Source organism: Rhinolophus hipposideros (assembly GCF_964194185.1).
Source record: "Rhinolophus hipposideros genome assembly, chromosome: 23".
Classification (NCBI taxonomy): domain Eukaryota; kingdom Metazoa; phylum Chordata; class Mammalia; order Chiroptera; family Rhinolophidae; genus Rhinolophus; species Rhinolophus hipposideros.
In genome coordinates, this window is record NC_138069.1 from 28,757,856 (window position 1) to 28,772,494 (window position 14,639).

Below are 14,639 nucleotides of genomic sequence, written 5' to 3' on the forward strand. Positions count from 1 at the left end.
CACTTGTATAGCATATGCTTTGATTTTTATCTTTTCATAACTGATTTGTGGAAAGCAAATTACAGTGCTGGAGGTGGGAAAAGCAGGGAGAGAATGGCAATGGAGCATCAGTTTAAAAACATAAAACCAAAACCTTAAATTTGAATTATCCAAAAGAAAAATACCCCCATTCTTCCAAAGAGCTCTGTCTCATTTTCCAACTCTTTGTACTGCAGCTGATCCTTCATACTAAGGAGTTCGAGCAACATCTTAATTATGACAAAAATTTATCTGTATCTGTCTAGAATCTACCATATAATCTCTATTTTAAAAAATCTGCCTCACCACTAAAAGATATCAAAACCAGGGGTCCTTGGAGAAAGGGCTACCTCCAGGGATAAAGCAGTGCAAGTATAGAATAAGCTTGAAACATCTTGTGCCAGAAAGGCAGAAAGTGCTCAAAAAAGGGAAAAAGGAAAAAAGAGCATGTCAAAAGGACACAGGCCAGCTTTACAGAGATCCCACTAGCCAAAGCTGTAACCATTTGAGTATCAAAATAAATAAGGGTTGTAATAAATTATAACCCATGAATAAAATGAAAATCCACAAGGGAGGAAGGGACAGGGGAAGAAAACAATAAGAGCTCTTGATTACAGTGAACTGATAAATACGGAGAAGGGTGAAGTTGGGGGGCACGGGGGGCGCTACCATTTGAACCATTGTAGTGAAGATTAGCTCAAGCAAGAAACATCAGTAGATGCTAAATCTAGAGGGGAGTTTGATTAGGAGAGGTCTCAGAATATCTCCTTGTAGACTGCTTATTAACTGCAATGAGAAAAACAGTAAATATACACAGTGGAGGAACCACACAACACCTTGACTGATCAAAATTAAAATGACTAATGAGAAGCATACATTGTTTTCCTACTGGAAAGGACACAATATTACTTAATGTAATATTCCAACTCAGAATATATAAAATGAGGAATTTTCTATAAAGTAATTGGCCTGTAATCTTCAAAAAATGTTGATGTCATAAAAGATTTACCACAAAAAGGTTAAGGAACTCTTCACTAAAGCAGAGTCATGACAATTAAATACACGATCCTGGGCAGAATCCTGTACTGCACTGGAATGAAACAAGTGACAAAAATCAGAATATGGACTCAAGAGAGATAAATTGCTTTAATGGTAAATTTTCTGAATCTGATAACCATACTGTGGCTACTATGTAAGAGAATAATCCTTGTTGTTAGCAAACGCACACAGAATTCTTGAGGCAAAGGGGGCATGTAACCTACTTTCAAATGGATCAGAGAAGTGTATGTATGTATAGACAGACAAAGACAGAGTGGAAGAAGAGGAAAAGAGAGAATGACAAATAAATATGGCAAAATCTTACAAATTGGTGAATCCAGATAAAGGGTATACAGGTGTCTTGACTATTTTTCAAGCTAATTTCAAAATAAGTTATTTAAAAATCTGTCATTGCGTAACATTGTGAATGTACTAATGCCTCTGAATTCAATACTTGAAAATAATTAATCTTACATGAATCTTACCTCAATAATTTTTTTTTTTTAAATCTGCCTAAGTAATACATATAACTTAGAACAAAGTCAAACTTCAAGAAAAGGACTGGTTGGTTTATTTCCTCTTCATTTTGAGCTGTCATTTTCTTGATTCTACAATTTGGAGAACATTTAGGATCAAATTAGACAATAACTAGTTTTCTCAAGTGCAATCATTCCTCCATTAAAGCATTGAAGAGTTTAGATGCAGAGTAAACGTCATGCTTTTTAAATACAGAATGCGTAAGTTGTAATGTAAAGTTTATCAGAGTTAAAACACATTATGATATTTAGGTTTACTTGGTTTTTATAATTAATGTCATTTTATTTTACATTGAAGATATATTGTTAAAGGAAGTATTAGTAATATAGTAGTCCCCCCTTATCTGTGGCTTCACAGTCTGTGGTTCAGTTACCTGTGGACAGCCATGCTCTAAAAACATTAGATGGAAATTTCCAGAAATAAACATTTCATAAGTTTTAAATTGCACACTGTTCCAAATAGAAATCTGAAATCTTGCACTGTCCAGCTGTGTCCAGACTGAGACATGAATTATCCCTTTGTCCAGCGTCTCCACAATGTACACGCTCCCTGCCCGTGAATCACTTAGGAGCTGTCTTGGTTATCAGATTGACTGTCTCTAGTATATCGCAGGGCTTTTGTTCAAGTCACCCTTATAGTAGCCTAATGCTACGTCACAATGCTGACATCATTTTCACTCCAAATCATCACGTAGGCACTGTATCATCACAAGAAGAAGAGTGAGTACAGTACAATATTTTATACCGTATTTTGTACATAGCATGTAAGGGTTCCATACTATCCGCGGTTTCAGGCGTCCACTGGAGGTGTTGGAACATATATCCTGCTGATCAGGTGGGGTGGGGGTGGGGGACTAGTGGATAAATTATGCAAATCTTATTATTTTGGGACAACAAACACCACACCTCCTGTCCCCAAACCATTTTAACATGTCAAGGAGTCCCAAGTATTTTTATGAATAAAAAATCAAAAAGGTTAAACATTTTACTCAACTAATAAATAGGCCAAAACACCCTCAATTAAACTCTCAGGGACTGTTCTAGTTACAAAGTTTTCATGGAATACAGTAACCTATTATCATATTTAATGACAAAAGTTAATAAAGGCTAGCAAAATGTTATATTTAGACACAATAGTAATAGCATATTTATGACTCTACATAACTAGGACATCAAATCCCACTTGCAAGAAAAACTTTTAGTCAAATATTTAGTGTAATATTTATTTAAAAGTTGTTTCGCAAATTCCAGTCATTATAAATTCAACTGTATATCCTGTGGTACACATTATATATTCAAGTACAAGTTCCTCAAATGCAATTTCTGATCAATTTTAAAAGCTAAGCTCCCAACGTCTATTTTTTAAAAAAATAGTATGGGAATATCATGCCTATTCAACAACTCAAAACACTCCTACTCTGTACTTAAAGCAGTTTCAGACTCACATTGTTTTATGTGTAAGTTTAATTGTAAAACAATCTTTCTTATTGCTGACAGTTGCTTAAGGCCACTTGCACAGGTTACTTTTTTAGTAAATCCATTTTTTTTAAAGAAAGGATAACGTGATGTTTTTCTTGTCAAGAGGTATCATGTTAAACTAGCTTCACAAGCAGATCAAATAACAAAGGTACAAGCAGATCAAATATCCAAGGTATTAAAAAATGAGTATAGCCTAAGAGTTTTATCTGCATTATAGATCCCAATTTAGTTTTTATAGGTATGATAAAATAGTCACTAAAATAATTTAACAGTAAAATTTCACTGTTAAAGGAGTTTAAATTTTTTTTAAAAAAATTTTGCCAACTTTCAAATTCCTATTAGTTAGAACGAATCTAAATAACAGACTTCATTCATCTATATTTTTTAATTTTGGGTTACAGCTTTTCACAGCTGTCTCACAATGACAAAACTAAATAACCCAAACAAAAGCAAAGGACAAGAATTTGTTGAGAATATAATAGTAAACATTTTCACAATACTATTAAGTCTTGGAGGGTAGATCTTATCCCTATTCTATACAGCAGAAGTGGACAAAGTCTCTTTACTTATATTTCCCCTTCAGCTTCCCCTCTGCCACCCTTCACTTAAAAATAAAATTGGAAAAATAAATAAATAAAATAAAAATAGAAACCCAAAGAAACATGCTCAGGTTGGACATACAACAAATTATCTTTTTAATATGTGGCACCCCGTTTAAATCACCGTATTAAGGTAGTTATATTAAATGCATTACTAAACGACTCCTTCAAGGAAAAAAATCTGTAAGTACTGAAATTAGTTAACATTAAAAAAAAAAAAGAAAGGCATAAAACCCTTCCAAGAGAATGACAAAATGATGAGATACCCTGAACTGAGACAATGTGAAAATTAAATCCTTGTAGACACAAATACTTGATACTGTAGTTTGATTACATCACTTACAATTTTTTTCACTTTTGATTAAATTCAGATGCCTTGCCAAATATCAAGCATTTAACCCAAAGTATGTAACTAAACAATCCATCAACAGAATGATAAAATGAGAAATCCTTCACCTCAAAAGTAATACGTTTATAAAACCACCTCTATGTGAACTCAAATACTGGATATTGTTTAAATTAAGCCAGTAATAGGTTTTTTTTTCATTTTTCACCAGTGATTGATTAAATTTAGACTTAAACAAATGCGTTTACAAATCACCAAAACTAGACTCAACTTTTCTGACGTGAAAAAAAATTGTTTCCAGAGTCGCACTACTAAACTTTTGAAACCTTTTAAATTTATTTCCCCTTAAGCTCTCAAAAAAAACAAGATAAAATAAACATCTATACTTTAAATTATTTAATTTGGACTATTTGATTGGTATAGAAGGGGGACCTCCTTTTGCAACAGAACTGCTTCTCAGACAGTATTATTCACTGATGTCATCCAATGCTTGGAACCATTTGGGAACAATGGTTCTAATCAGTGAGCTTACATCATTTGACCTGAGTTTCAGATTTTTAACTCCATGTTTGATACCTTACTTGGCCTCACCTTCCTGTCAGCAAATACACATTTTTAAAATATCATGAAGGATCTATCTCTTTCGTGAAGCTTTTGCTCAGTTAATTAATTGTTCTTTCTATTCTCTAAATGTCTACAGTATTTACACTCTATAACCCATATTCAGATATAACGTGTTTCCCTGAAAATAAGACCTAACCGGAAAATAAGCCCTAGCATGATTTTTCAGGATGACATCCCCTGAACATAATGCATCTTTTGGAGCAAAAATTAATATAAAACCAGGTCTTATTTTTGGGGAAACACGGTACCATCTTGTATCATTTTCCCTTGTTCATGTGCGTGACAGAATCATAAGCTGCCATTGGAACCATAAGGCCTCTTACAGTGCTGTACAGGGCTCATGGTAGGTATTTAACAAAGCACTCATTGAAGGGCCCTTAAAGATATGGCCAAAATTAGTAAGGATATCAGCTGTGTATTTTCAGTTATTATATAACAGTTACATATTTACAATCTATGTCCAAAATATATTATTTGGATAGGTACATAATGGACTAAGGAAAATTCTTAAATGGTCCAATTTGAACATAAGGCAAATTGGGGAAAGTTGTGTTTAATTCAGAGATTAATATGACAGCACTACAGGCACAGCAAACTACCATATAAATATCATAGGATTACATGAAACTTATTAAAGTTATAGAAGCTGTTTACAGAGGACTACTAATTCTGAAGCACGTAATACAGGTATGACTGTCACAACATTTTTTTAGAATTACAGTGAGCACTGTTGCTACAATAGCTAAGATTTTCTTTTTCACCTACAGAAACTTGTTTGCTTCCCTTTTGAGGAGCATCCAACTTACAAACATTATTCAGAGTACTGCAAGAGTCTAGAACAACTTTCTTTTATGACAGGTACTTATAGGAGGGGGAAAAAAGAATAAACATTCTCACTGAATTTGGTTCAGAAACTTAAGTATCACCAGTTTTTCCAAGTAATTTTTAACTAAGGTATACACTAGTAATTCACCTTTATTATAGTGAAAGATAACAATTTTTAAAATTTAAATAATATCCTGTAAAAGTCAGGGAAAACTGTGAATATATGTTCTGAAAGCAGATCATCTAAATTTAAATTTAGAATCTATTTTCACGATACATTACTTTGGGCGAGTTCTTGGACTTCTGTGGCCAGTTTCCTCATCAATAAATTAAGGGTAATAACAATGTTGACCCAGTGTTCTTGGCACATGGCAAATGCTTGATAACTATTGGCTTTCATTAGAAATACCTGGACTTACAAGATTTCCTCAGTAATGTAAATTAACTTACTAAATTTAACACATTCATTTAAAAATATTCATTGAGCACTTACCATGTCACACACTGCTCTAGGATTTAGTAGTAAAGCAGTAACAAAACAAAGTCTCTGCCCTCTACAAGCTTAACATCCTAGAGGCAGCAGAGAAAATATATGTAAATAAAAAAAAGTAGGGGGAAAGAGTGAACGCATGCTATTTTACGTAGGAACAGAACACTGAAGAACCAGCGAGTGGGAGGGGATGAGGTCAGAGGGGGCAGCAGAGAGCCACATCATCTAGAGGCTGGTCAGCAGTGAGAAGAGAAGGGACTGGGAGTGAGTGATCTGAGCAGATCTGACTTAATATTCATGTTTTTAAAGAATCACTCTTGGGGCAGCTGGATGGCTCAGTTGGTTAGAGGGCGGAGATTGAGAGCTCTGAACAGGGTTGCCGGTTCGATTCCCACATGGGCCAGTGAGCTGCGCCCTCCACAACTAGATTGAAGGACAACTTGGAGCTGATGGGCCCTGGAGAAACACACTGTTCCCCAATAAAATTAAAAAACAAAAAAAACAAACAAATAAAAACAACAAAAACTAAAAAAAAAAAAAATCACTTGTTACTGTGTGGATAGCAGATTATAGGGTTAAATTTTTTTATTTGACTTCATGAGAAATGAGTCACACTTCAAAAGACTATGCAGTACCAAACTTATAACTAAAGTCAAACATATCAAATTAAGGATATTATTTTACTATGGTGGTTTAACTGCAAATAAAAAGTTTTAATCATCAACCTAAGTCACTTAAAAAAAAATGACAGCTTAAGAATGAATAAGAGAAAAATAGGAAAAAAAGCTCAGTGTGTTTATTTGCATTGTTCTTTAATGATTTGCTAAAAATGCATAAGAACAAATGGCAAGAAAAATAAGAAATTGAATTTCCTATGCATGTCTTATTTCTACTATAAAAATATAAGGCTATTTGATAAGAATTTTTGAGTGAAATATTTCAAAAGCATGCATATACATTTACCACATAATGATGAGTATGCGTGCAAGTTATAAAAAGTTACTTGTATCAGTACTATGTAGAACTTAAATCCTCTCCAAAAATTTAGAAACTAAACAAAATTCATGTCAAAAGACATTCTAAAGTAACTGGCTAACTAGACTTTTCTTAAGTGAAGTATAAAACATGCCTACCTATTGTTGCGCATTAACAAAACCACTTATATTTAATAATTCATTAGCTAAATCTATCCACGTCATAAATAGCTATAAATTGGTTTCAACATGGGAATATGCTATGTTCTTCTACCTGTATTTAATTTTCAGGCTAAAGAGCTCTGGTGAGCCAAAAGAATTTCTTGCCAGTTGGAGACAATGGGTTGAGTAATAGGAAAGCCCTTTCTGCAATGTGCTTTCCTTGTATATACTGCTCATCTACTGTCAGAGATCATGTATTTGATGTATTTTATAGGGTTCTTTTTCCTGATATTGTTCAGTCTCACTAAAGATAAACCGTCAACTTCAATTTCCCTTAATATATCTTTTTACATTTAAAAAATGTTTCACATTAGCAGTATCTTTAAAATCTTGAGAAAATACAAAACAAATTGAAAAAAAAATCAACAGATGGACAAAAATGAATATCTTTCCAAAGACTTTATTCCTCAACATGTCTTTCGAAATCATTTCTGTAATGTGCTTTACAATATTAAAATGAAAGCATTTTTGATTTGGTAAACACAACATAAGGCACACACACTAGAGATATTTATATGAGTTCTCCTATATGTAGGTTAAGATGTCTTTTCAGGTGAAGGGTTTTAGAAGAGTGCCAGTGAAAATAATGATTGATGGATTAAGACACAGTTCTTACATACTTTTAAATAATTTATTTAGCAACAATATTTCCCTTATTCTTTGAAATACTATATTCCTTTGATTTTTCTATATTATAAATTATTCTTTGCATTACATAATAATGATAGGTGATTCAAGTTTATTTTTGCTAAGTGTTTCACATGCATTTAATCCTCACAAGAACCCTGGAAAATAAATATCTCCATTTTACAGACAGGGAGATTTAGAGCTACTGTTCCAGTGCCCAAGATCACTGCTGCTTAGTAGTGAACCTACGACTTCAATCCAGTTCTGATCTCAACCACAAACAGCTTCCAAGATCCATTAAATACCACCTGAAGGTATCTATGTATAGTAGGAGAGTGTGTATGGCTAGCAAATTACTACGTATAAAAATATATAGATGGACAAACACACATAATTAGGCTAGACAAGGGAAGCTCATGTGAAGTGACACCTTAAAAAACATAAAAGAATAAAGAGTTAAATACGTTGTCCCAGAATTTTAAGTAATGTCAGCTGAGACTGGAAGGAGTTAACTCTTTAACCTAAGACCTATTATAAGTAGTAAAAATATACTTTAAATCTGTGAAGTTGTTTCGCTCTCCAAAAACTGGAACTTGAATTTGATCAAATGACTAGATACAATTACCGATTTACAGGGAATACAGAGGTTAGAGAAACATTTAAATAACCTCATGGGGATCCAATTAGCAAAATACAGGCTGAGGGAAATGAAAATAACCATGTTTCTTCAACAAGTAAATTGCAAGGGGGAAAAAAAGTAAAGGGTAAACTTACAGATTAAGAGAATCAAGAGACAGATCCACTAGTCAGAAACATCAAAAAGGAATTATGAGGCAATAAGAAATGAATACTGACTGGACATTAGATATTAAGTAATCAACTTTTAAGGTTTTATTATGGTATTGTGGTTATGATTAAAAAAGATGACTCCTTACCTTTTATAGACTGATATATTTACAGATGACATGATACGGGGTCTGGGATTCGCTTCAAAATAATATGGAGTGGGGGCGGCAGGGAGAAGTACAGGTGAAGCAAGACTGGCCAAATTGTTGAAGTTATTCATGTGTACATAGATAGTCCCTCCATTTTTTGATATATTTGAAATTTTGCATAATAAAAGCTAAGAAATAAATTTCAGCTAGATATGAAATCTAGAACTAAATATAAAAGATAAAACAATAAGTTTCTCAGGATTAAAAAAAGTTATTTAAGCTTCCGATAATCTTCTTAAAGGAAATACAATTGGAAATTAGAAAATAAAACGAGAGCACAGGAAAAGTTTCACCTGTGGAGCTATATTGCAAAAACTAGGAGTACTAGTAAGTAGTACTTAAGATAAGAAGGCCAAGAAGTACTTTTAGTGAATGTACGAGTAAACAGATGAAAAACTAACACTAAAGAGTTCAGAAAAAATGAGGCAGTTAAGTGGCTTTTAAAAGCATCTTGACAGTACTACTAAGTAGATTAAACTGCAGAAAATCACCCCTAAGAAATGCTGGCAGAAGATAAATTAAACTCATCTTTCTTTGAAATTAAATTCTTATTATGTACTTATGTCCAGTTACTAGAAGAGAGGAAGGATAATTAATTTATTGTTTCAGCAATTAACAATTATCTACAACTGGTTCAAAGAAAAGTTGATATGGTAAGACTAGAAAAGCTGACAATCATCTTTGCTTTCAAGTTCAAAGAAGCAAACTGAACAGAGATTTATTGGTAAGATAGGAAAAATAAGAGGGAAAGCAAAGAAAATGCTAAGTTCAAGGTGTGGCATATTTGTAGTGGTAAGTTTCTTAAAGCAGATATTTTACTTTTCAAGTTCAAAAATACAGTAGTAATCCAATAAATAATAAATGTACTATCTGTTGAAATAATTGAATGAACTATTTTCTATAAAAGCAAAAGTTTCTCCTTCTGGGGTTAGCTAGCTTAGAACAGTAGTTTCTACAGTTCTATTACATTATCTAACATTTCGGAACTAAAAAAATGCACATTATGTCAACAAAAATCAACTTATTTAGGGAAAATGCAAGCTGTTTAAGAGAATAACTTAAAATGGACTGTCTATTGCAATTGCCTTAGGACCTTGGCCAGCGCTGTTTGAATTATTATCATAAAAAGAGTAAAAGCCATTGATGAAATACATTTACAACTAATATTACTCCTGAGATAAAAGATTAACTGGGCCTGAACAATATATAGCAGTTTCAGTCTACCCCTATAGCATAACCCTATGTTTCCAAAACTTGGAGAAAAAATGTAACAGAACTGCAGCAACTTTTAATTAATATGTATGGCATGACAAAATATAAAGTACCCTATTTTATTACAGCCTCAAGTAAAAGGAGGCAGGTCCTAGGATGACAATGGTCATGCTGGCCGTAAGAGTAGTTCGTGGGAGTGGTGCCACTTATCCTTTCCTGCCACAGCTGCCTTTTATGCAACTTGAGTACAAGTGGGGGGAAACTGGCACTCCAAGCTCTGGCTGGCCTATGGCTTTATCTGCTTTCCCTCAATTCCACAATGTTCTGCAAAACAGAGCTATTTAATACTACTACCAGGAGTTGCCACAGTTGTGGAAAATATCGCAGCACCCCCCGTAAGTGTCTTAAAGGTCTCAAAAGCCATTATTTGAAACATATCATAATACTTAAGAACTATCACCATACTGGATCTAACAATATTTCCAGGGAACACATTTTGAAAGCGCACATTTTTCTTTCTGAAGTAAACCTCATTGAGTAGGGATGTACACTAAATAAAAGTCATAGTTCTCCAGTCATGGGTTGCACTTATTTACTGCATAAAACATTTAAATATAACATTTATTGATTACCACTATTTTTTAAAATGCCCCCTTTCAGCCAAAACTGTCTCTGAAGGATAATGACTTTACAAAATTTATCTGCTATTATGGAATACTAGTTCCAATTTTTTTTTTCCGTGATAGAAATTCCTATCTCCAAACAACCAGTGAAGTTGGAAAGCCTTACTCTATCCCAATCCCTCATTTTACAGATAAGGAACCCAAGGTCCAGAGATTCATGTGATTCTGCCTCAAATCATACATATTGCCAGTCTGTAAGGCAATGTCAGAATCTGACCCCAGGTATCCCAAACCCTTAATCAATACCCCTTCTATCTACAAGCCTTCATTCTATTAGTCTAAACCAGGGGTGTCCAAACTTTTTTCAACGTTTTTTACCAAGGCCATAGGCGGTAAAATACACAAACAGCCAGGCCACTCACTGGAGGTGAAGTACATATTGCCTCACCTGGTTTATTTAAGTAAACTAAATATATTTTTGGAATTTGCTGAGGGCCAATTAACAATGGATTGGGGACTGCAGTTGGCCGGCAGTTTTGACACCCCTGGTCTAAACTTTCAGAGCAGTCCTTAATCACTCCATTGTTTCCTCATTTGCAAGTTCCCTCATCATCTTCTCCCCTTGCTAATCAGAGGACAACCATTCTATGGATGTGCTTTACCTCCATTAGAGCCATTTTAAGGTCAACAGTCTAACTGGACACAGTGCCACAGTTCTGGTTGAAAAATGGTTACATTTAGGGGTGAAGAATATTTTCTCTCCTGCCAGTTAAAGATAAAATTAAATCCTGAGTATACATCAGTGAAATAACCTCATGTTCTAATCTTAATATCATGTATCAGATACCCATGAAGGCTTTAAAAAGTCCTTGGTGGCAACATTCTTACATATTCTTGAATAACTTGGTTCAAGTCTCCATTCCAAGTTGGGTAGTAAAAAGGCAGAAGTTATTTTTCAACAACAGATCTTCCATTAGATGAACTGATAACTACTTATGCGGTAAATTTAATCTGAAGCACTAGAAGGTTAGTAACATAGATGATAGACAAACAATATAACGAACAGCAGCATAAGGACTACTGCCTTGATTTTTGTGTCCTTAAAAATGTGCAGCCTCTAAATTTTTGAGTACCACAAATTTAGTCCTCCAACATAACAAGGTGTTTATTAGTGGTTTTCTTCTGTTGTCCTTCTGCTTAAAATAAAAGAGAGTTTTGTAGACTTTTGGACTTTCAAAAACTATTTAAGCTAGTAGCCTAGTCTTTATACCATATATGAAAAAACAACCAATGAACCTGGATCTGGAAAAGAAACAATATTTTATTTTATCTTTGGAAAGCAAAAGCAAAGGGTATAGAAATAGCAAAATAAGCCCAAAGTAAACGTCTGAGGGCTTAATGGTCAAATGAATAGTTGATAAAGAAAATTACCAAAGCAAATCACTTTTTAAACACGGAGCTTCTCTCTTAATAAAGTTAATCTCACTCTCAATGCAGAACAGCTGCTATAGTTATCAAAGGTATACTGTGATCTAGACATATTGTGTTAAGCGTTTATATGCTGTTTACGCTCTTAGCTCTTAATTCTGATGTTCTAAGGTGGGTATCTATCATTATTTTCATTTTGCACTTGAGAACACTGGGGTACCCTGAGGTGAAGTAACTTGCCAAGGTTCCAAAGCTTGAATCCGCCTCTTGAAACCTATGCTCCTTAGGTGTTCTTTTGCTTCTTGGTAGTGCAGAAAATATGAAAAGATGGTCACACTCTAAGTTCTATCCGATGCACTAGCCAAGCCACTGTGAAGGATGTCTTTCCTGGTGTCAAGAAAGCCTAACAGGTTGCCATCGACACTTGCTGATTTTAGGTTGGATGGGTGTCACAAATAAACTGTTTCTGTCACTACCCTTATTGCGTACTAGCTAAAACCCAAAAGGAAGGGGACTGGATAAATTCTCAAACTTTACTTCCTGCTCTCCTAGAAGACGTTACTTAACCGCTGTTCTATCCTGACATACTCAATTTCAGTGTTAAAATTTCCCCCGTGTCGTAAGGCACTAAAGTTATCACTTCCTAAGTCTTAAAGGAAAGCAACTGCCTATTAGTCATTTTACCTGTCGGAAGTTAAAAGCAGATCAACCGGGTGGTTTTCTTTAGGGGCCATGTCTTAATGACTAGTTAATTACGGCCACTCTAAAAACGCAGTGCAGTGCAAAGGGAAGAGGAGGATCACACGAACCGATGCGATCTGCTTTCACTCGCGCTGGAGAAGCCCAGGACGAGCCCCCGGGGTAACTGCAGCCCGACCGCAACGCCACCTGTTACACCTGCCACCCCCTCCAACGCTTCACGGCCACTAGAGATTAAACACCCAGGAAGGGGCGGCGCCCCCCCGACCAGGCCTCAGGCCCGCACACCAGCACAGCCCCGGGCCACAGAGGGCCACGCGCGGTGTCCCCACCCCCGGCCCTCGCGGCTGCCTGCCTCTCGCCCGCGGCCCGGCAGTGACCCCGCTCCGGACACCCCGCCCCCGCCCCGGGCAGGGCTTTGTGCCTGGGGCGGAGGGGAAGGGGAGCGCTGGGCAAGGCCTGCACCGGGGAGAACGCGGAGGCGCGGAAACCGGGACGAGTCCCTCCGCACCTCGCCGATCGGGCAAGGCTGGGGCCGGGGACAGAGCCGGCCCCGGGGACAGAGCCGGCCCCGGGGACAGAGCCGGCCGCCGCCATGACGGGGCTGGCGGGCCGGGGGCGTGACGCGGGCCGCCCCGCGCGCAGGGCCAGCGCCCCCGACCCCCTGCCGCCCCTCCCCCGCGAGGGCCTGGGCCACAACTGCCCCCCGATACTCACGCTTTGTCCACCAGCTCCCGCACCTTCCACATGTTCAACATCGTGCGCGCGCGGGCCGGGCCACCGCCTCCCTCCCCTGCTCCCCACGGACCCCGGAACACTTCCGCGCTGGGGCAGATCCAGGCCGGGTCGCCGCAGCCGCCCGCCGCCTCGATCTCCCCCAGTCAGCTCCTCTAGCCACAGCCGCGGCGCCACCGGTGACACGTCGAGACGCCGGGGCACAGGCGCTGCGTGGAGCGGAAGTGTCCGACTCTCCGCCCACCGCGCGCGGGGCACAGCGGGACTTGTAGTTCTCTCTGCGCGCCAAGCGGAGCTGGTTACGCTGAAAGTCGGCGCGGTTAGGGGTGGTGATTTCTCTGAAACTCACCCGGTGCTCCGCGCCCCTGTGTGTCCCCCTGACTTACAGAACCAGAAATTCTGGGGTGGGGCCCAGTGTTCTGTGCTTTAACACATCCTCCACGCTCAAGTGTCAGAGCCACTGGAATAAGATCTAGCTACACTCAGACGTGCTTTTCAAGCGTGAAATATCGCTACGTTATTAATGATTATATGGACGTGTGAGTGGTACATGTATTTCTTACTGACAGAAGCATCGCTGCATTTGGTTCCAAATGTCCAAATATACTTACTTCTCTGAGCCTGAGGTTCTATCCCTGTAAATTGAAGTGGTGCTATTACTCTCTAATTCTACCGTACAGTGGTTTTATGTTTATACACCTTCCTGATATCCTTGTTACATACTCTATTATAAGACTCAGGAAGTCAGTTCACACTCGTTGGCAAACTGTAGAAAGAACGCCACAACACTATGACATACCAAAGAGCTTGGCAGTTTTCTATTCCTAAAGCACAAGTATATGCACACACACTGCATTCAGTGATTTATTGCAATGGTTGTTGGCTCTTCATGTTTCACTTACTCATTTTAGACAATGTTCGTGGTAAAGCTGTACATCTTAAAATTCATTTGGTCCAACTGCTTGAATTATACAGTTCTTTTCATTCTACAAATATTTGTTGAGCATCTTCTACATGCCAGGAGTGGAGAATACAGCTAGGGACAAGAGAGACCAGGCCTCAACCCTCTTGGATCCTAAAGGTCTTTGAAGAAAACATATTAGTCAAGGAAACATTGAACATATTGCAAATAGAAAGTGCTTGAAGAAAAAGAAAAGATAATGTTATGG

The 14,639-nt window shown here is 37.2% G+C and overlaps 1 protein-coding gene across 2 annotated transcripts in view; it reads right to left on the reverse strand.

Annotated features, from left to right (window-relative positions):
* Nucleotides 1-13,670, reverse strand: part of CLINT1 (clathrin interactor 1) — a 57,653-nt gene extending 43,983 nt beyond the window's left edge. The window contains exon 1 of one of the 2 annotated variants that reach the window (XM_081036149.1): nucleotides 13,453-13,670. In XM_081036149.1, the coding sequence (XP_080892275.1) occupies nucleotides 13,453-13,493 (41 nt within the window). In that variant the 5' untranslated portion in view covers nucleotides 13,494-13,670. The remainder of the gene's footprint in view (nucleotides 1-13,452) is intronic. The other variant, XM_081036148.1, reaches the window with a different exon arrangement.
* Between the last annotated feature and the right edge of the window lie 969 nt (nucleotides 13,671-14,639).